The 20417-nt window shown below is 42.4% G+C and overlaps 1 protein-coding gene across 1 annotated transcript; it reads left to right on the forward strand.

Moving 5' to 3' along the window:
- Positions 1 to 1026: 1026 nt before the first annotated feature.
- Positions 1027 to 14952, forward strand: fbxo30a (F-box protein 30a). The gene is made up of 3 exons (XM_061896347.1): positions 1027 to 1232; positions 8160 to 10147; positions 12937 to 14952. Exons 2-3 carry the CDS (start codon positions 8210 to 8212, stop codon positions 13147 to 13149), a joined length of 2151 nt encoding a protein of 716 aa, XP_061752331.1. The 5' UTR covers positions 1027 to 1232; positions 8160 to 8209; the 3' UTR covers positions 13150 to 14952.
- Positions 14953 to 20417: the final 5465 nt, after the last annotated feature.

Genomic DNA, 20417 nt, shown 5'->3' on the forward strand with positions numbered 1-20417 from the left:
TCTCATAATTTGGACTTTATTTCCTAAATTCGTCTTTTTATCCCACAAATACAATTTTTAATCTCATAATTATGACTTCCTATTTTATAATTTCGATTTTTAATCTCATAATTATTTTTTTATCTCATATTTTTTTTATCTCATGAATTGGACTTTATTTCCTAACGTTGTCTTTTTATTTCACAAATATGACTTTTCATCTCATAATTATTTTTTTATCTCATAAATTGGACTTTATTTGCTAATTTCATTTTTTTATCCCAAAATTATGACTTCCTATCTCATACTTTAGACTTTTTATCCCATAATTACAAATTTGTACAAAATTGTACAATTTTTAATCTCATAATTATGACTTCCTATTTTATCATTTCAATTTTTAATCTCATTAGATTTTTTTATCTCATGAATTGGATTTTATTTCCTAATTTCGTTTTTTCATCTCACAATTATGACTTCCTATCTCATACTTTCGACTTTTAATCTCATAATTGTTTTTTTTTATCTCATAATTTGAACTTTATTTCCTGAATTCGTCTTTTTATCTCACACTTATGACGTTTTATCCCATAATTACAACTTTATATCTCACAATTATGACTTTTCAATCAATCAATCAATCAATACTTTCAACTTTTAATCTCATAATTATTTTTTTTTATCTCATTAATTGGACTTTATTTCCTAATTTCGTTTTTTTATCCCACAATTATGACTTCCTATCTCATACTTTCAACTTTTAATCTCATAATTATTTTCTATCTCATAAATTGGACTTTCTTTCCTAATTTTGTCTTTTTTATCTCACGAATTATTTCCCCAGCATATTTATAACTTTTTACCCTTCCAATTTTTTTCAGGGCTTCCGTAGACACACCTAACGATCACCAGGCATTTGAATAAAATATTAGTGTTATTTTTGTGGAGTTTGTTTAGTTTTGTTGTTTTTTGGCAGCTCGAAGGAGCAGGCGACAGCAAGAGCAGCCGAGCACTCTGATTGGTCTAGCCCAGACCACGTGAGCAGTTCCCTGCGTGATGACGTAATCGCGCAGCGCCCCAAAGCAGCTCCGTTGCAAAACTCTGCAAAAAAGCAGCGAGCCGAAGAGTGGGCGACATTTAAAGCAGCGGCCAAATATACTTTGTACACTTTGTACACTTCCTTCACTTCCTTCTGTCTACGGAGCTCATTTACTGAACAAGCGACAAACACACCAAGAGTCCCGCAACTCCGGGTAAGAAGCTAGCGGCTAACAATGTTAGCATGTTAGCATGTTGTTCTTTTGTTTGACAAACTTCTGTCATGTTGTTATTTTACCTCAACATCGCCGCACTAAACACTCCAACTGCTAATAACGAAGGTCATATTGATATCAGTGTGTGCGGTGTACAATACACACATTAGCTCACTTTTGCTACAAACATTGTTTCCATAGGAGTTGGGAAATGGTGTTAGATGTCAATATAAACAGAATACAATGATTTGCAAATAATTTTTAATCCATATTCAGTTGAATATGCTACAAAGACAACATATTTGATGTTCAAACTCATAAACTTATTTTTTTTTGTTGCAAATAATAATTAACTTAGAACACGTGCCAAAGTAGTTGGGAAAGGGCATGTTCACCACTGTGTGACATCACCTTTTCTTTTAACAACACTCAATAAACGTTTGGGAACTGAGGAAACTAATTGTTGAAGCTTTGAAAGTGGAATTCTTTACCATTCTTGTTTTATGTAGAGCTTCAGTCCTTCAACAGTCCGGGGTCTCCGCTGTCCTATTTTACGCTTCATAATGCGCCACACATTTTCCACGGGAGACAGGTCTGGACTGCAGGCGGGCCACGAAAATACCCGCACTGTTTTTTTACAAAGCCGCGCTGTTGTAACACTTGTCTTGCTGAAGAAATAAGCAGGGGCGTCCATGATAACGTTGCTTGGATGACAACATATGTTGTTCCAAAACCTGTATGTACCTTTCAGCATTAATGGTGCCTTCACAGATGTGTAAGTTACCCATGCCTTGGCCACTAATACACCCCCATACCATCACACATGCTGGCTTTTCAACTTTGCGCCTATAACAATCTGGATGGTTATTTTCCCTCTTGGTTCTGGAGGACACCACGTCCTCTGTTTTCAAATATGATTTGAAATGTGGACTTGTCAGACCACAGAACACCTTTTCCACTTTGCATCAGTCCATCTTAGATAAGCTCAGGCCCAGCGAAGCCGGCGGCATTTCGGGATATTGTTGATAAATGGGTTTTGCTTTGCATAGCAGAGCTTTAACTTGCACTTACAGATGTAGCGACCAACTGTAGTTACTGACTGGTTCTATGAAGTGCCCTAAGCCCATGTGGTGATATCCTTTACACACAGATGTCTGTTTTTGATGCGGTACCCCCTGAGGGATCAACGTTCCATAATATCATCGCTTACGTGCAGTGATTTCTCCAGATACTCTGAACTTTTTGATGATTTGACGGACCGTAGATGGTAAAATCCCTAAATTCCTTGCAATAGCTCGTTGAGAAATGTTGTTCTAAAACTGTTCCACAATTTGCTTACAAAGTGGTGACCCTCGCCCCATCCTTGTTTGTGAATTACTTAGCATTTTTTGGGAAGCTGCTTTTATAGCCAATCATGGCACCCACCTGTTCCCAATTAGCCTGCACACCTGTGGGATGTACCAAATAAGTGTTTGATGAGCATTCCTCAACTTTATCAGTATTTATAGCTACCTTTCCCAACTTCTTTGTCACGTGTTGCTGGCATCAAATTCTAAAGTTAATGATTATTTGCAAAAAAAAAATAAAGTTTATGAGTTTGAACATGAAATATGTTGTCTTTGTAGCATATTCAACTGAATATGGCTTGAAAAGGATTTGCAAATCATTGTATTCGGTTTATATTTACATCTAACACCATTTCCCTACTCATATGGAAACGGGGTTTGTAAAAAGCGCAAAGTAATGTGCAACATTTTTATCTCGCAATTATTACTTTTTTTTTTGACATACAAGCTTGTCTTGTCTCGTGTTGTGTTGTGTTGTGTTGTGTTGTGTTGTGTTGTGTTGTGTAATGACCCCGGTGTGTTTAAAAGGCTTCTTTCCACGCCGTCCAGAAGTACAGTCCTGGTCAAAAATGTACGTACACTTGTAAAGATAATACAGTCTATTATCCAGCATTTTTCACATGTGAATAATATAAATACAGTCTATTATACAGCATTATTCACATGCGAATAACATAAATACAGTCTATTATCCAGCATTTTTCACATGTAAATAATATAAATACAGTCTATTATACAGCATTATTCACATGTGAATAACATAAATACAGTCTATTATCCAGCATTTTTCACATGTAAATAACATAAATAGAGTCTATTATACAGCATTGTTTACATGTGAATAACATAAATACAGTCTATTATACAGCATTATTCACATGTGAATAACATAAATACAGTCTATTCTACAGCATTATTCACATGTGAATAACATAAATACAGTCTATTATACAGCATTATTCACATATGAATAGTATAAAAACATTATACATGTAAGTAGAGTCAGAAAGGAACATATGTGCTTCTGTACCGAGGTTATTATCATGAATATATGATGTCCAACAACAAGCCTTACAATGTTTGAGTAAATAGATATGATCAAAATACCCTAGTAGACCCATACATTTATTAAAGAAGCAAACTTCATGAATGTTTTTTTTGTGAGCAACAAGTTTGTGCTCCAATCACTCTATCACAAAAAAATAATAGTTGTAGAAATGGCTGTAAACAGAAGACATGATGTTCTTTCCAAGTGTATGTAGACTTTTGACCAGGACTGTACATGCAAGAAGTGATGCTTCCATGAAACCGAAGAGCGCGATTGTGAAATGTTACAAGACTCTCAGTGTTTCTGGAACACACCAGCAATAATATGTTGACACTGGGATGTATTAATGACATCATGTGATGCACAAAAACATACTTCAGTATGCAGTGGAACTCTATTTTCATCCTGGACGCTTAAAATGTCTGGGACAAAGCGACATTACACCCGTCACTCATTTTGCCCTCAGTCTCCTTGTTGGACAGGGGAAGGTTGTGCACATTTCAGGAAAAATGGCTCTGTTAAACTAAACACAAATGGCCTTTAGGACTTTAAAGTACCAGTATCAAGGAAAAACAAGATTCTTCTGTTTGGAGGTTGTTATCATAACAACAGGCCTTAAAATGTTTGAATAAATAGATATGATCAAAATACTGTATTTTCCCGACTATAAGGCGCACTTACAGTATAACCTGGTGCGCCTAATATACGGAATCATTTCAGTTGTGTTTACCGACCTCGAAGCTATTTTATTTGGTACATGGTGTAATAAGAAAAACAAGATGCTTCTGTATCAAGGTTATTATCATGAATATGTCTCACAGTGTTTGAGTAAATGGATAGGATCAGAATATCGTATTTTTCAGACCATAAGGTGCACTTACAATCATTTCATTTTCTCAAAACTCGACAGTGCGCTTTATAAGCCGGTGTGCCTAACGTACGGAATAATTTTGGTTGTGCTTACCGACCTCGAAGCTATTTTATTTGTTACATGGTGTAATGATAAGTGTGACCAGTAGGTGGTGGTCACCCATAAAAGATATGTGTAGACTGCAGTATAACTCAAAACAGTGCAATACATTTTAAAGGTGCAATATACACATCACATATACTTTTCATATGCAGTAATGGACAGTATTACCCATTTTCATTTTTTTATTTTCATAACATGGTCACTACTGCCTTGTTTTGTCTTGTTATATTTTTATTTTTACTGTTATATTTTCTATTTTATTTCCATTTATACCTCCATTATTTACTTTTTAAAATATATTTAAACACTGTACAGTGTTGCTGGAATTTAAATTTTCCTGAAGAAACTCTCCTTAAGGTTATCCATCTATCTATCTATCTATCTATCTATCTATCTATCTATCTATCTATCTATCTATCTATCTATCTATCTATCTATCTATCTATCTATCTATCTATCTATCTATCTATCTATCTATCTATCTATCTATCTATCTATCTATCTATCTATCTATCTATCTATCTATCTATCTATCTATCTATCTATCCATCTATCCATCATCACCAAAATGTTATATGTTCCATTGAAAATATAGAACATTACACGGCACTCACAAATCTATCAAAATGTCTTAGTAAGACTTTGGTAAGCTATGAAGCCACCGCTTGATGGATTGTACTGTGCTTCAACATGGAAGTATTAATATGCTGTGTGTATAAGGTAATACATATTATCTGGCCTTATGTTTCACAACATTGTGCAAAAGCAACGTTTCTTACCTTCTGGTACCTGCTGATCTTAATTTGGGATCTGTATAAGTCCTGAAAAATTGCACGCTTCCGCCATTGTAGTCCATAGTCGATAAGCTTCTTCTTTTTCTCTATCTTCTTGTCATGGGACATTCATCCTCCGTTGTTGCCATTTGTAATATAAATTATTGTAAAGTTCTTACTTATATCTGTCAGTAAACTCGCCATGAAAGCGCTAAAACATACCGGTGTAGTGAGTTGACATTATTCACCCAAGGAACTTTAGTTATTGGAGAGTTACGGTCGGACGGTTTTTCACGGGACACATTTCCGGCCTTGTTGTTGTTGTTGTTGTTGTTGTTGCACTAGTGAGCCACGGATGAGGAGATGCTGCTCCGTTATTGATTGAAGTAAAGTCTGAATGCCATTAAAACAGCTATTGCCGTCTTTTGACACTTCTTCCACTCCCGTCCTTGCACGCTACACCGCTACAACAAAGATGACGGGGAGAAGACGCTGTCCAAGGTGAGCCACGTAAATAGGACCCGCCCACAAAAACGGCGCATCCTGAAGCGACTGTCAGAAATCTACTTGAAGATGATCTGTAAAACATCATCTATGCAACATTTTGACCAAAGAACCACCACCATTATACATATATACATTAGACCATAAGAAAGGGTTTTGAAATTGAGAAATAATTCACATGACCCCTTCAATGCACCTTATAATCCAGTGCACCTTTTGTATGAAAATAGACCTGAATAGACCTGCTCATCTGCAGTGTGCCTTATAGTCCGGTGCGCTCTATGGTCCACAAAATAGGGTAATGAAAATAATATAGAAATCAGAGAAATTCCCGAGCCATTGTGCGAGACAAAGAGCTTGAGCAGTCACATGGTGCATGAGGGCACCACCAACAATAACAATGCTAATCTTGCAGGCTTTGTGAGAATGAACAAAGATTACTTTGGGACAACTATTGACCAATAACTTTATACTTTGCATATAAGGAGAATGATCTACAAGATTGCCATATGCTAATGTTAGCATGATAACAGAAAAAGTTAGCATACTTCTAAGATGGTACCAAATATCAAAAATCCTTGATTTTTTTATGTTTATACGAATACAATTTGCTAACATAGAAGAACTTAGCATACTTCTAAGATGGCGCCAAGTGTCACCATCCATGATTTTTCAAGTTAAACATATAAAGTTAGCTAAAATGTTAGCATGAAGCGTTTGCATGCTAGATTAAGATAAGTTAACATATGAGGCTGTGTCAAGTATCAAAAGCCATGATTTTTGGTTTAAACAAAATAAGCTGAAATGCTGGCATAAAACGTTAGCATGCTAACATAGAAGAACTTAGCATCTAGGATGGCGCCAAGTGTCACAATCCATGATTTTTCAAGTTGAACGCACAAAGTTTGCTGAAATGTTAGCATTAAACATTTGCATGCTAGAATAGGAAACGTTGGCATACTAATGAGGCCGTGTCAAGTATCACAAACCGTGATTTTGTGGTTTGGACCAGAGGTTCTCAAATGGGGGAACGCGTACCCCTGGGGGTACTTGAAGGTATGCCAAGGGGTACGGGAGATTTTTTTTAAATATTCTAAAAATAGCAACAATTCAAAAATCCTTTGAATATATTTATTGAATAATACTTCAACAAAATATGAATTTAAGTTCATAAAGTGTGAAAAGAAATGCAACAATGCAATATTCAGTGTTGACAGCTAGATTTTTTGTGGCCATGTTCCATAAATATTAATGTTAAAGATTTCTTTTTTTGAGAAGAAATGTTTAGAATGAAGTCGATGAATCCAGATGGATCTCTATTACAATCCCCAAAGAGGGCACTTTAAGTTGTTTTTAGTTATTTTTATATCTTTTTTTCCAAATAGTTGAAGAAAGACCACTACCTACAAATGAGCAATATTTTGCACTGTTATACAATTTAATAAATCAGAAAGTGATGACATAGTGCTGTATTTTACTTCTTTATCTCTTTTTTTCAACCAAAACTGCTTTGCTCTGATTAGGGGGTACTTGAATTAAAAAAATGTTCACAGGGGGTTTATCACAAAAAAAAAAAGGTTGAGAACGTCTGGTTTAGACAAATAAAATGAGCTCAAGTGCTAGCATAAGACGTTAGCATGCTAACATAGAATGACTTAGCGTACTTCTAATATGGCGCCAAGTGTCAAAATCCATGACTTTTCAAGTTAGCGTATTCCCTTGAATAGCCGCCGGGCATGTATGTAATATGCGCCTGCCTTGAATTACTGCCGGGTCAAACTCGCTCCCCAAATTAATAAGCGCATGCTCACTTTTACCTCCAGGTCAAATTCGTGACGTCACGAGTGACGCTTCCCCGTTTTTTTTTATCATACTCAATTTTATACTGCATGCCATTGATAAGCGCAGGGGTGAGCATTGGTTTCAAAGTTATTAGCGCCTGCTTACTTTTACCGCATGCTTTGAATAAGCGCAGGAGTGAGAAGAGGTTTTAAATTAATTAGCGCCCCGGCGGCTATTCAAGGAAATACGGTAAACAAAGTTAGCTAAAATGTTAGCTTTAAACATTTGCATGCTAGAATAGGATATGTTAGCACACCAATAATGCTTTGTCAAGTGTCCATAGCCAGGATTTTTTTTGTTTAAACAAATACAATTATATAAAAGGTTAGCATGCTAACATTAGCACGTTAACATGGCAAAAGTTAGTATAATTGCAAGATGGCGGCAAGTAGAACATCCTTATTATTGAAGTGCAGTGGATTTGAAATATGTTTCTTTCAGGGTTGTCCCCCGCATTGCCTGCCAGCCGGGCGAAGACCGGTCCAGTGGAGATGGAGACTCTGCACCCCCACTGCCTGAAGTGCATCAACAGGAGATGCATGGTGAGACCAGAGGCGGGTCTGTCCTGTGACCTGGTGGGCTGCCCGCTGGTGTGCGGCGCCGTCTTCCACGCCTGCAAGCTCCCGGAGCACCGGCTGCTGTGTCCCTACGAGCGGCTGCCGTGCCTCAACAGCGGCTTCGGCTGCCCCTTCAACGTGGCCCGGATCAAGATGGCGCAGCACCTGGAGACCTGCCCCGCCAGCATCGTGTGCTGCACCATGGAGTGGAACCGCTGGCCCGTCAGCTACGGCGACCGCAAGTCCTACGAGAACCTGAGCAGAGACTTTGACGAGGTGGAGCAGCTGGACATGGCGCTGGCTCTGCAGGACCAGAGGATGCTGCTGGAGTCCCTCAGGGTCACCACCACCGTGTCCAAGAACGGCGACAAGGAGGCCGGCTGCAAGATGGCGGCAGCGGCGCCGAGCGAGGCGGCCAACGGGACGGTGGAGATGGAGGAGGAGCCTTACAGCGACTTGTACCGGGCCTCGGTGGAGACCAGTCGAAGCTTGGCGGCAGCTTTGGACATTCTCTCAAACTCTACGGACATTGACGTTCTGGTCGGCAATTTCAAGGGGGAAGACGTCGCCGCCGCGGGGAAGAACGTGGACATGGAAGGGAGCGACTCTGACTCAGAGTGTGAGCTTGGGGCGGTGGGCGGGGTGGACTGTGCGGGTGGGGCAGACAAAGGTGGAGATGTCCCCGCCTGGCCGGAGGAGGAGCAGGAGGACTTTGTGGAGATTTTCTTTGAGGAGAAGGAGGACATTATCCAAGACCCGGTGGAGGACAGCCTTCCCGTCTGGCCGCGGGTGGCAGAGAATTACATGCCGGTGGTGGCGCTGGAGCCCAGCGCCCAAGCGCTCGCTCCTCCCGTCCCCCTCCTGCTGGCTGACAACGTGAGGAACAGCTTCTTGCACCAGCTGCCGTCGGAGCTGCGCTACCGCTGTCTGGAGCGCAAGCTGCAGAACGTTGAGGTGCTGCGCGGCATCAACATGTTCACCTTCAACGGCCGCCGGGCGCTGATGTCGGACCCGTACTTGTTCAGGGCCAAGATGGAGGACAAGGCGGTGGACACGTCCGACCTGGAGGTGGCGGACGACCCCATGGGCCTGCACGGCATCGACCTCATCACCGCCGCCTTGCTCTTCTGCCTGGGCGACTCCCCCGGGGCGCGCAGCATCTCCTACAGCAGGTTCGTGGACGGCTACCACATCGACTGCGGCACGCAGACCTTCTCCTTCCCCTCGGCCCTCTTGGCCACCAACACCATGGTGGGCGACATCGCCTCGGCGTCGGCGTGCGACCACGCCAGCCCGCAGCTGTCCAACCCCAGCCCCTTCCACACGCTCCGCCTGGACCTGGTGGTGGAGTGCATGGCCCGCTACCAAACCAAGCAGCGCTCCATGTTCACCTTCGTGTGCGGACAGCTGTTCCGACGCGACGAGTTCTCGTCCCATTTCAAGAACGTCCACGGCGACATCCACGCCGGCCTCAACGGCTGGATGGAGCAACGCTGCCCCCTGGCCTACTACGGCTGCACCTACTCCCAGAGGCGCTTCTGCCCGTCCGTGCAGGGCTTTCGGATCATCCACGACCGGCACCTGGGCTCCTTCGGCGTCCAGCCGGGTCTGCCGCTAAAAAGCGGCGACAAGCTGCCGAGGAGCGCCTGTCGCTTAGGCGCTCACGGCGACCGCTTCAGCGGCCTTCCGTTTGAGGTTCTGCAGCACGTGGCCAGCTTCCTGGACAGCTTCAGCCTGTGTCAGCTGTCCCGGGTGTCCCGCACCATGAGGGACGTCTGTGCCAGCCTGCTGCAGATGCGGGGCATGGTGGTCCTGCTGTGGGAGAAGAAGCGGCGGGAGGACGGATCCACGTCCTGGCAGATCACGGACAAGGTTTGTCGTCGGGTCCAAATCCTCCTAAAGCTTCTCTTTGATAAATGTCATTCATTTTTTAAATTTATAATACATTTAGAACAAACATAATTGTTTCAAATCATTTTCAATTTAATGTATTTACATTTAAATCAATGAATGTTTTGAGTCTAAATTTGAAATATTCAGTTCTTAAAAACTATGCATGTTTATACCAGTCCTCAAATAGTAGGGCACTGTTGTGTTGTTTCCTTTATTGGTAATAAACATATAAGGTTATGCAGAGATATAGTTAACAGACATTTTATAGACAAACGCTGAAGAGTGTGTGAGGCGGTGTGACAGAAAATAATTAAAAATCACTGGTTTATACTGTAAATTACAAGAAATATATTTAAAAGTAGAGCTTGAGGAAAAAAATAGATACGTAAAAACTAAGTCGTTCCTTGTATTACAATAAATGATAATACATTTAATAGTAATGTATTTATTTATATCTGCACCTTATTGTTTTTTTTATCCTGCACTAACATGAGCTAATGCAACGAAATTTTGTTATCTGTACTGCAAAGTTTGAATGACAATAAAAGGAAGTCTAAGTCTATAAAGTAAATACTTATTAGTTAAATTTATTTAAATTAAAACTTAATTGATGAATAAATATATAGTTTAATCAAAATGAGAAATTACAGTTACTAAAACCTCCATCCATCCATCCACTTTGTACCGCTTATTCCCTTTGGGGTCGCAGGGGGCGCTGGCACCTATCTCAGCTACAATCGGGCGGAGGGCTGTGTACACCCTGGACAAGTCGCCACCTCATCGCAGGGCCAACACAGATAGCATGTAAAATAGTTTATATCAGGCCTGGGCAATTAATTTGACTCGGGGACCAAATTTAGAGAAAAAAAATGTGTCTGGGGGCCAGTATATCTGATTTTTGAGAACACTAATACACAACCTCACAATAATGTCTGATTGAATGCTGAAAACGTAATGACAGACCGCCTTAAAAAACAGAATGGAATTTAAAAAAAATTTACTGAATGAGACACCCAGAATAGACATGACATGACATTAAAAGAATGTGGGACTTACAATATTAACTATGAATGATAAAACACTGAATATTGACAACATAGAAGGTCACACCCCCTCTCGATTGACATATTTGCAACAAACACGGCAAAATATGAACACGAAGGGTAAAAAAACCCCGCCTACAATCTGATATATGTATAATATATGTATGTATCACTAAGGTTTACAACTTTGTTGTAAAAATCTATTTCCACATCTGTCCCTGACACCCACATTTCAGGCTCTGGAAACACTCTGTGGAAACACTCCCCGCCCACACTGCTTGGTGCCTCTTCTGACCTGCTCTGACTTACATTACCATAGTGACTACCGTAGTTTTGGAAGTTTAAGTCGCTGTGTCGCACCGGACAAAAATGCATAATAAAGAAGGAATAAAACATATACACTGAAGTATAAGTCGCATTTTTGGGGGAAATATATTTGATAAAAGCCAACAGCAAGAATAGACATTTGAAAGGCAATTTAAAATAAATAAAGAATAGTGAAGAAGAGGCTGAATAAGTGTAGGTTATATGAGGCATAAATAAGCAACTGCTATGTTAACCTAACATATTATGGTAAGAGTCATTCAAATAACTATAACATATAGAACATGCTATACCTTTACCAAACTATCTCTCACTCCTAATCCATAAATCCCATCAAATCTTATAAATGTAGTCTCTTACGTGAATGAGATAAATAATAATATTTGATATTTTACGGTAATGTGTTAATAATTTCTCACATAAGTCGCTCCTGAGTATAAATCGCACCCCCGGCCAAACTATGAAAAAAAACTGAGACTTATAGTCCAAAAAATATGGTAGTTGTTTAATTATTATAATTGATAATAAAAAAGTGTGAGTGGTTGACACAGGAGGTATAAGAATGTGAAACACCTGTTATTACTTTGATGAAAGAGATAAATAATTAGAATTGTTAGTGGATTAAAAAAATAAAAATACACTTTAAAATACAAAGTTGGCTGACTTGTAGGTTAAGATGTATTTGTAATTTTTAAAATTAATAAAATGGATAAAGAAAAATACTTCATAAATGAAAATGTTTAAATTATTTGAAATACATATGTACAACTGTGTAAATATTGTTTAAAAAAAGGTTTTTGAAAATGTTTAAATTGATAATATCAATAATAAATAATAAAAAAAATAGTTGAAAATGTTTAAATTAATACAATGGATAAAGAAAAATACATCATAAATGAAAATGTTTAAATTATTTTCAATACATATGAACAACTAAATATTGTTTTAAATAAAAAAAATATTGAAAATGTTTAAATTATTTGAAAAACACATGTGTAAATATTTTTTTAATAAAAAAAAAAATCAATTTGAATAACTAGAATTACAAATTGTAGTTCAATCTTTTGAACATTTTATTTCTGTGTTTGTAATTCTGGTACTGGGGTTGATCATTCAATTTAGAATGCAATACTCCATTCAAACTGATTGTCACAATACATTAAGTGGTTACTTAATAGATTAGTAGAATGATTAAATGATTATTTTTGTATATTGGTCATTGGGATGTAAGTCAGATATTTCTTCCCCCAGCACCAATATTAAAAAGGCATAACATTAAACATACTTCATCTTTTAATTACTTCACTGTGTGTTTCTGAGGATGTAACATTTTCCCTAGAAATTGGTCCAGATTCTGCTTTGTTGCCGATTACTTTCATGATGTGTGTCTTTACCCCCCAGGTGTGGCGCTTCAGCACGGCGTTCGGCACGGTCAAGGAGTGGAAGTTCGCCAACATCAGCAGCATGGCCGACCACCTGAAGAAGTGCACCTTCAACACGGTGGCGCGGCGGGACGAGGCGGTGCCGCTGCCGTGCATGTGCTTCACCCGGGAGCTCACCAAGGAGGGCAGGTGTTTGCGCTCCGTCCTCAAGCCCGTGTGGCCCACCATGTGATGGGCAGAGTGTAGTGTTATCTGACAGTGTTTACAGAAATACCACCTGATGTTCTCCCAAGCCATGCTGCAACCACATCGCTTTAACCAATCCTGTACAGAATCACATGCTCTGATTTATATTTTTGATACCCTAAAACCTCAGTACTGTCGCAGCCAGACGCTCCTTGAGGCCGCAGGGGAACTAGCGAGTGTTGTCACTCCCCTTTTTGTGGACCGACTCCTCAAAGGCTCACTTTTTACATCAAATATGAGAGCCAATGGAATCATTTCTATGATTATTACGTCCACGTTGTCGTTGTCGTCCTCGCCAAGCAGCAACATAACGGCCGTCCAATTATATAACATTAGAATTCAAAATAAAAGCTTGGCCATATTAACCGGGAGTCTGCCACAGCAACTTAGGAAATACACTTAAAAAAATAGTTGATTCAGTTTTAGCCATCGTAATAAAGAACCAAATTACCACAACAGGAACGAGAATGACAATTTGAAAAGAAAAAAAAAGCATAAGTGAAGGAAAAAGTACACCAGCAAACATTGTCACCTGTACTACTTTATAGCTAACTACCCAAGTCCAGTGGTGCTACCGATTCATGTCAAATCTGCAGACCTGCCATCGTCTTAAACACCTGGTGGGCAAACAAGCGTATTCCTAGTGGACTGCCTCCATGTAGTCTCATCTTCCATGGAGGACTGCCTCCATGTAGTCTCATCTTCCATGGAGGACTGCCTCCATGTAGTCTCATCTTCCATGGAGGACTGCCTCCATGTAGTCTCATCTTCCATGGAGGACTGCCTCCATGTAGTCTCATCTTCCATGGAGGACTGCCTCCATGTAGTCTCGTCTTCCATGGAGGACTGCCTCCATGTAGTCTCATTTTCCATGGAGGACTGCCTCCATGTAGTCTCATTATCCATGGAGGACTGCCTCCATGTAGTCTCATTTTCCATGGAGGACTGCCTCCATGTAGTCTCATTTTCCATGGCAACAAAACAAGCATGCCTGAGAGAAGGCACTCCAAAGTAAGGATTTACTTTTCAAAACACGCTAGCTCGATGCTAATTTGCTGTATACGTACTAGTGATTAGCATTAGCGATTTTACATGGCAATTTCAAAAGTAAGATGAAGACGCACGTTACAGTCACACAGCAGGTGTGTAATGAGGACAATACTTGCGGTGGGGGCGTGAATATTTGGGCACCTGTAGATTCAAACCGGTTCCAATACCTGAGGCGATCATTCAATTCAAGAATTGAGTCTTGATTCAACACGAGTCTCACTTCAGACGGTATTATTTGGTACAACAATTGTAATGAAACTTTTTTAAAACATGTTACAGGTTAGAAATGCCCCAAGTTGTATTTAAAAAATTAATTCTCATTTAAAAAACAATTTTGAGTTTTAGAAAATTATAAATTGATTTAGAATTTGGACGAATAGTAATTGTGGTTGGGATTTGAATTGATTTTTATTTTTTTTATTTTTTTACTGCAGCCTCAACTTGCAGTATAAACACCTTGTAGGGCGCAACCAAATACGTTTCCCCAAATAGCAAAGACTACTTCCGGACTACAGCATGAAATGAGTGCAGATGACAACTAAATATCACACCTGAACTGCACAATTATTACCATCCATCCATCCTTTTTCTACCGGTGCTGGAGCCTATCTCAGCTTGATTCGGGCGGAAGGCGGGGTGCACCCTGGACAAGTTGCCACCTCATCGCAGACAATTATTACCAGCTGTTACAAAAGCAGTGAAGTTGTGTAAATGGTCAATAAAAAGAGAATACAACAAATCCTTCAATTGAATAGACAAGATATTTACTCTTCAAACTATTCTCTGCAAATAATCATCAACTTATAATTTAATGGCAGTGTCACGCCTAATTTCTTCCCCCCTTCAAAAAACGTCCCCCCCGGAAGACATTTGTCGTGACAGCCCCTCTAATGGCTGAAGGACCCCAATGAGGGTGGAAGCTGCCTGTTTTTAAAAGCATTAGAATTGGCTGATTGTCATCGGTGAAAAAGAACCGTGAGGAAAAAATATTAGCATTCCAGCATGCTAACATTTCAAGCTAATTTTGAAGCTGTAACCCTTAAGAGTCATATCACTTGGGGTCCTTCAGGCATTAGAGGGGCTGTCACGCCAGCAACACATCACAAAAAGTTGTCAGAGAAGCATTTTTTACCAGTGTGTTACTTGGCCTTTCCTTTGAACAACACTCTGTGCTGGTTTGGGAACTGAGGAGACACATTTTTGAAGTGGAATTCTTTCCCATTCCTGCTTGATGTAGTGAAGTGAATTATATTTATATAGCGCTTTTCTCTAGTGACTCAAAGCGCTTTACATAGTGAAAGCCAATATCTAAGTTCCATTTAAAGCAGTGTGGGTGGCACTGGGAGCAGGTGGGTCAAGTGTCTTGCCCAAGGACACAACGGCAGTGACTAGGATGGCGGAAGCGGGGATCGAACCTGCAACCCTCAAGTTGCTGGCATGGCCGCTCTACCAACCGAGCTACACAGCTTAAGTTGTTCAACAGTCTCCTGCCTCGTATTTTAGCCTTCACACATTTTCAATGGGAGACAGGTCTGGACTACAGGCAGGCCAGTCTAGTACCTGCACTCTTTTACTACGAAGTCACACTCTTGTGACACGTGGCTTGGCATTGTTTTGCTGAAATAAGCAGGGGCGTCCATGATAACGTTGCTTGGATGACAACACATGTTGCTCCAAAAGCTGTATGTACCTTTCAGCATTAATGGTGCCTTCACAGATGTGTAAGTTACCCATGCCTTGGTAACCAATTACATCCCCCCCCCCCATTCAACTTTGCACCTAGAACAGTCCGGATTGTTCTTTTCCTCTTAGGTCATCCACAGTTTCAGAAAACAATTTGAAATGTGGACTTGTCAGACCACAGAACGGTTTTCTACTTTGCATCAGTCCATCTTAGATGAGCTCGGGCCCAGCGAAGCCAGTGGCCTTTCTGGGTGTTGTTGATAAATGACTTTGGCTTTGCAGAGTAGAGTTTTAACTTGCACTTACAGATGTAGCGACCAACTGTAGTTACTGACAGCGGTTTTATGAAGTGTTCCTGAGCCCATGTGGCGATATCCTTTACACACCGATGTTGCTTTTCGATGCAGTACCGCCTGGGGGAACGAAGGTCTATATTATTGCTTACGTGCAGTAATTTCTTTAAATCCTCTGAACCTTTTGATGATATTACAGAGCGTAGATGGTGAAATCCCTAAATTCCTTATAACAGCTGCTTGAGTAATGTTGTTCTTAAACAATTTGCTCAGGCATTTGTTGACAAAGTGGTGACCCTCACCCCGTCCTTCTTTGTGAATGAGTGAGCATTTCATGGAAGCTGATTTTACAGCCAATCATGGCACCCACCTGTTCCCAATTAGCCTGCACACCTGTGGGATGTTCCAAATAAGTGTTTGATGAGCATTTCTCAACTTTCTCAGTCTTTTTTGCCACTCGTGCCAGCTTTTTTTAAGCATTTCGCAGGCATCAAATTCCAAATGAGCTAATATTTGCAAAAAATAACAGTTTTCCAGTATGAACATAAAATAGAATAAAGTTTTCCAGTGTGAAGGTGAAATATCTTTGCAGTTTATTCAATTGAATAGAAGTTGAAAAGGATTTGTTGTATTCTCTTTTTATTTAGCTTTTACACAACATGACAACTTCACTGCTTTTGTATTTGCACTGATGGATTTATAACCAGGTTGCAGCGCGAGAGGGCCTCTGAAGCGGTGGTGCGTCGGTCTGGCTGCCAGGGGAAGTGGAGGGTTTGAATCCCTTTGCGCGTGCGTCCGTGTTCCCCCGCTTGCTCCCACCTTCCAAAAAGAGCTTCAAAGGTGGAGTCTGCCCGCTTGTTTCCGATGTGTAGAACCTCAAAGCTTGTCCTTTTCCCCCGCCGTGTGTAGAACCTCAAAGCTTGTCCTTTTCCCCCGCCGTGTGTAGAACCTCAAAGCTTGTCCTTTTCCCCCGCCGTGTGTAGAACCTCAAAGCTTGTCCTTTTCCCCCGCCGTGTGTAGAACCTCAAAACTTGTCCTTTTCCCCCGCCGTGTGTAGAACCTCAAAGCTTGTCCTTTTCCCCCGCCGTGTGTAGAACCTCTAAGCTTGTCCTTTTCCCCCGCCGTGTGTAGAACCTCAACGCTTGTCCTTTTCCCCCGCCGTGTGTAGAACCTCAAAGCTTGTCCTTTTCCCCCGCCGTGTGTAGAACCTCAAAGCTTGTCCTTTTCCCCCGCCGTGTGTAGAACCTCAAAGCTTGTCCTTTTCCCCCGCCGTGTGTAGAACCTCAAAACTTGTCCTTTTCCCCCGCCGTGTGTAGAACCTCAACGCTTGTCCTTTTCCCCCGCCGTGTGTAGAACCTCAAAGCTTGTCCTTTTCCCCCGCCGTGTGTAGAACCTCAAAGCTTGTCCTTTTCCCCCGCCGTGTGTAGAACCTCAAAACTTGTCCTTTTCCCCCGCCGTGTGTAGAACCTCAACGCTTGTCCTTTTCCCCCGCCGTGTGTAGAACCTCAAAGCTTGTCCTTTTCCCCCGCCGTGTGTAGAACCTCAAAGCTTGTCCTTTTCCCCCGCCGTGTGTAGAACCTCAAAGCTTGTCCTTTTCCCCCGCCGTGTGTAGAACCTCAAAACTTGTCCTTTTCCCCCGCCGTGTGTAGAACCTCAACGCTTGTCCTTTTCCCCCGCCGTGTGTAGAACCTCAAAGCTTGTCCTTTTCCCCCGCCGTGTGTAGAACCTCAAAGCTTGTCCTTTTCCCCCGCCGTGTGTAGAACCTCAAAACTTGTCCTTTTCCCCCGCCGTGTGTAGAACCTCAAAGCTTGTCCTTTTCCCCCGCCGTGTGTAGAACCTCAAAACTTGTCCTTTTCCCCCGCCGTGTGTAGAACCTCAACGCTTGTCCTTTTCCCCCGCCGTGTGTAGAACCTCAAAGCTTGTCCTTTTCCCCCGCCGTGTGTAGAACCTCAAAGCTTGTCCTTTTCCCCCGCCGTGTGTAGAACCTCAAAACTTGTCCTTTTCCCCCGCCGTGTGTAGAACCTCAACGCTTGTCCTTTTCCCCCGCCGTGTGTAGAACCTCAAAGCTTGTCCTTTTCCCCCGCCGTGTGTAGAACCTCAAAGCTTGTCCTTTTCCCCCGCCGTGTGTAGAACCTCAAAACTTGTCCTTTTCCCCCGCCGTGTGTAGAACCTCAAAGCTTGTCCTTTTCCCCCGCCGTGTGTAGAACCTCAAAACTTGTCCTTTTCCCCCGCCGTGTGTAGAACCTCAAAGCTTGTCCTTTTCCCCCGCCGTGTGTAGAACCTCAAAGCTTGTCCTTTTCCCCCGCCGTGTGTAGAACCTCAAAACTTGTCCTTTTCCCCCGCCGTGTGTAGAACCTCAACGCTTGTCCTTTTCCCCCGCCGTGTGTAGAACCTCAAAGCTTGTCCTTTTCCCCCGCCGTGTGTAGAACCTCAAAGCTTGTCCTTTTCCCCCGCCGTGTGTAGAACCTCAAAGCTTGTCCTTTTCCCCCGCCGTGTGTAGAACCTCAAAACTTGTCCTTTTCCCCCGCCGTGTGTAGAACCTCAAAACTTGTCCTTTTCCCCCGCCGTGTGTAGAACCTCAACGCTTGTCCTTTTCCCCCGCCGTGTGTAGAACCTCAAAGCTTGTCCTTTTCCCCCGCCGTGTGTAGAACCTCTAAGCTTGTCCTTTTCCCCCGCCGTGTGTAGAACCTCAACGCTTGTCCTTTTCCCCCGCCGTGTGTAGAACCTCAAAGCTTGTCCTTTTCCCCCGCCGTGTGTAGAACCTCAAAGCTTGTCCTTTTCCCCCGCCGTGTGTAGAACCTCAAAGCTTGTCCTTTTCCCCCGCCGTGTGTAGAACCTCAAAACTTGTCCTTTTCCCCCGCCGTGTGTAGAACCTCAACGCTTGTCCTTTTCCCCCGCCGTGTGTAGAACCTCAAAGCTTGTCCTTTTCCCCCGCCGTGTGTAGAACCTCAAAGCTTGTCCTTTTCCCCCGCCGTGTGTAGAACCTCAAAACTTGTCCTTTTCCCCCGCCGTGTGTAGAACCTCAACGCTTGTCCTTTTCCCCCGCCGTGTGTAGAACCTCAAAGCTTGTCCTTTTCCCCCGCCGTGTGTAGAACCTCAAAGCTTGTCCTTTTCCCCCGCCGTGTGTAGAACCTCAAAGCTTGTCCTTTTCCCCCGCCGTGTGTAGAACCTCAAAACTTGTCCTTTTCCCCCGCCGTGTGTAGAACCTCAACGCTTGTCCTTTTCCCCCGCCGTGTGTAGAACCTCAAAGCTTGTCCTTTTCCCCCGCCGTGTGTAGAACCTCAAAGCTTGTCCTTTTCCCCCGCCGTGTGTAGAACCTCAAAACTTGTCCTTTTCCCCCGCCGTGTGTAGAACCTCAAAGCTTGTCCTTTTCCCCCGCCGTGTGTAGAACCTCAAAACTTGTCCTTTTCCCCCGCCGTGTGTAGAACCTCAACGCTTGTCCTTTTCCCCCGCCGTGTGTAGAACCTCAAAGCTTGTCCTTTTCCCCCGCCGTGTGTAGAACCTCAAAGCTTGTCCTTTTCCCCCGCCGTGTGTAGAACCTCAAAACTTGTCCTTTTCCCCCGCCGTGTGTAGAACCTCAACGCTTGTCCTTTTCCCCCGCCGTGTGTAGAACCTCAAAGCTTGTCCTTTTCCCCCGCCGTGTGTAGAACCTCAAAGCTTGTCCTTTTCCCCCGCCGTGTGTAGAACCTCAAAACTTGTCCTTTTCCCCCGCCGTGTGTAGAACCTCAAAGCTTGTCCTTTTCCCCCGCCGTGTGTAGAACCTCAAAACTTGTCCTTTTCCCCCGCCGTGTGTAGAACCTCAAAGCTTGTCCTTTTCCCCCGCCGTGTGTAGAACCTCAAAGCTTGTCCTTTTCCCCCGCCGTGTGTAGAACCTCAAAACTTGTCCTTTTCCCCCGCCGTGTGTAGAACCTCAACGCTTGTCCTTTTCCCCCGCCGTGTGTAGAACCTCAAAGCTTGTCCTTTTCCCCCGCCGTGTGTAGAACCTCAAAGCTTGTCCTTTTCCCCCGCCGTGTGTAGAACCTCAAAGCTTGTCCTTTTCCCCCGCCGTGTGTAGAACCTCAAAACTTGTCCTTTTCCCCCGCCGTGTGTAGAACCTCAACGCTTGTCCTTTTCCCCCGCCGTGTGTAGAACCTCAAAGCTTGTCCTTTTCCCCCGCCGTGTGTAGAACCTCAAAGCTTGTCCTTTTCCCCCGCCGTGTGTAGAACCTCAAAACTTGTCCTTTTCCCCC

The sequence above is a fragment of the Nerophis ophidion genome, linkage group LG03 (genome assembly GCF_033978795.1).
Source record: "Nerophis ophidion isolate RoL-2023_Sa linkage group LG03, RoL_Noph_v1.0, whole genome shotgun sequence".
In the NCBI taxonomy this organism is placed as follows: Eukaryota; Metazoa; Chordata; class Actinopteri; order Syngnathiformes; family Syngnathidae; genus Nerophis; species Nerophis ophidion.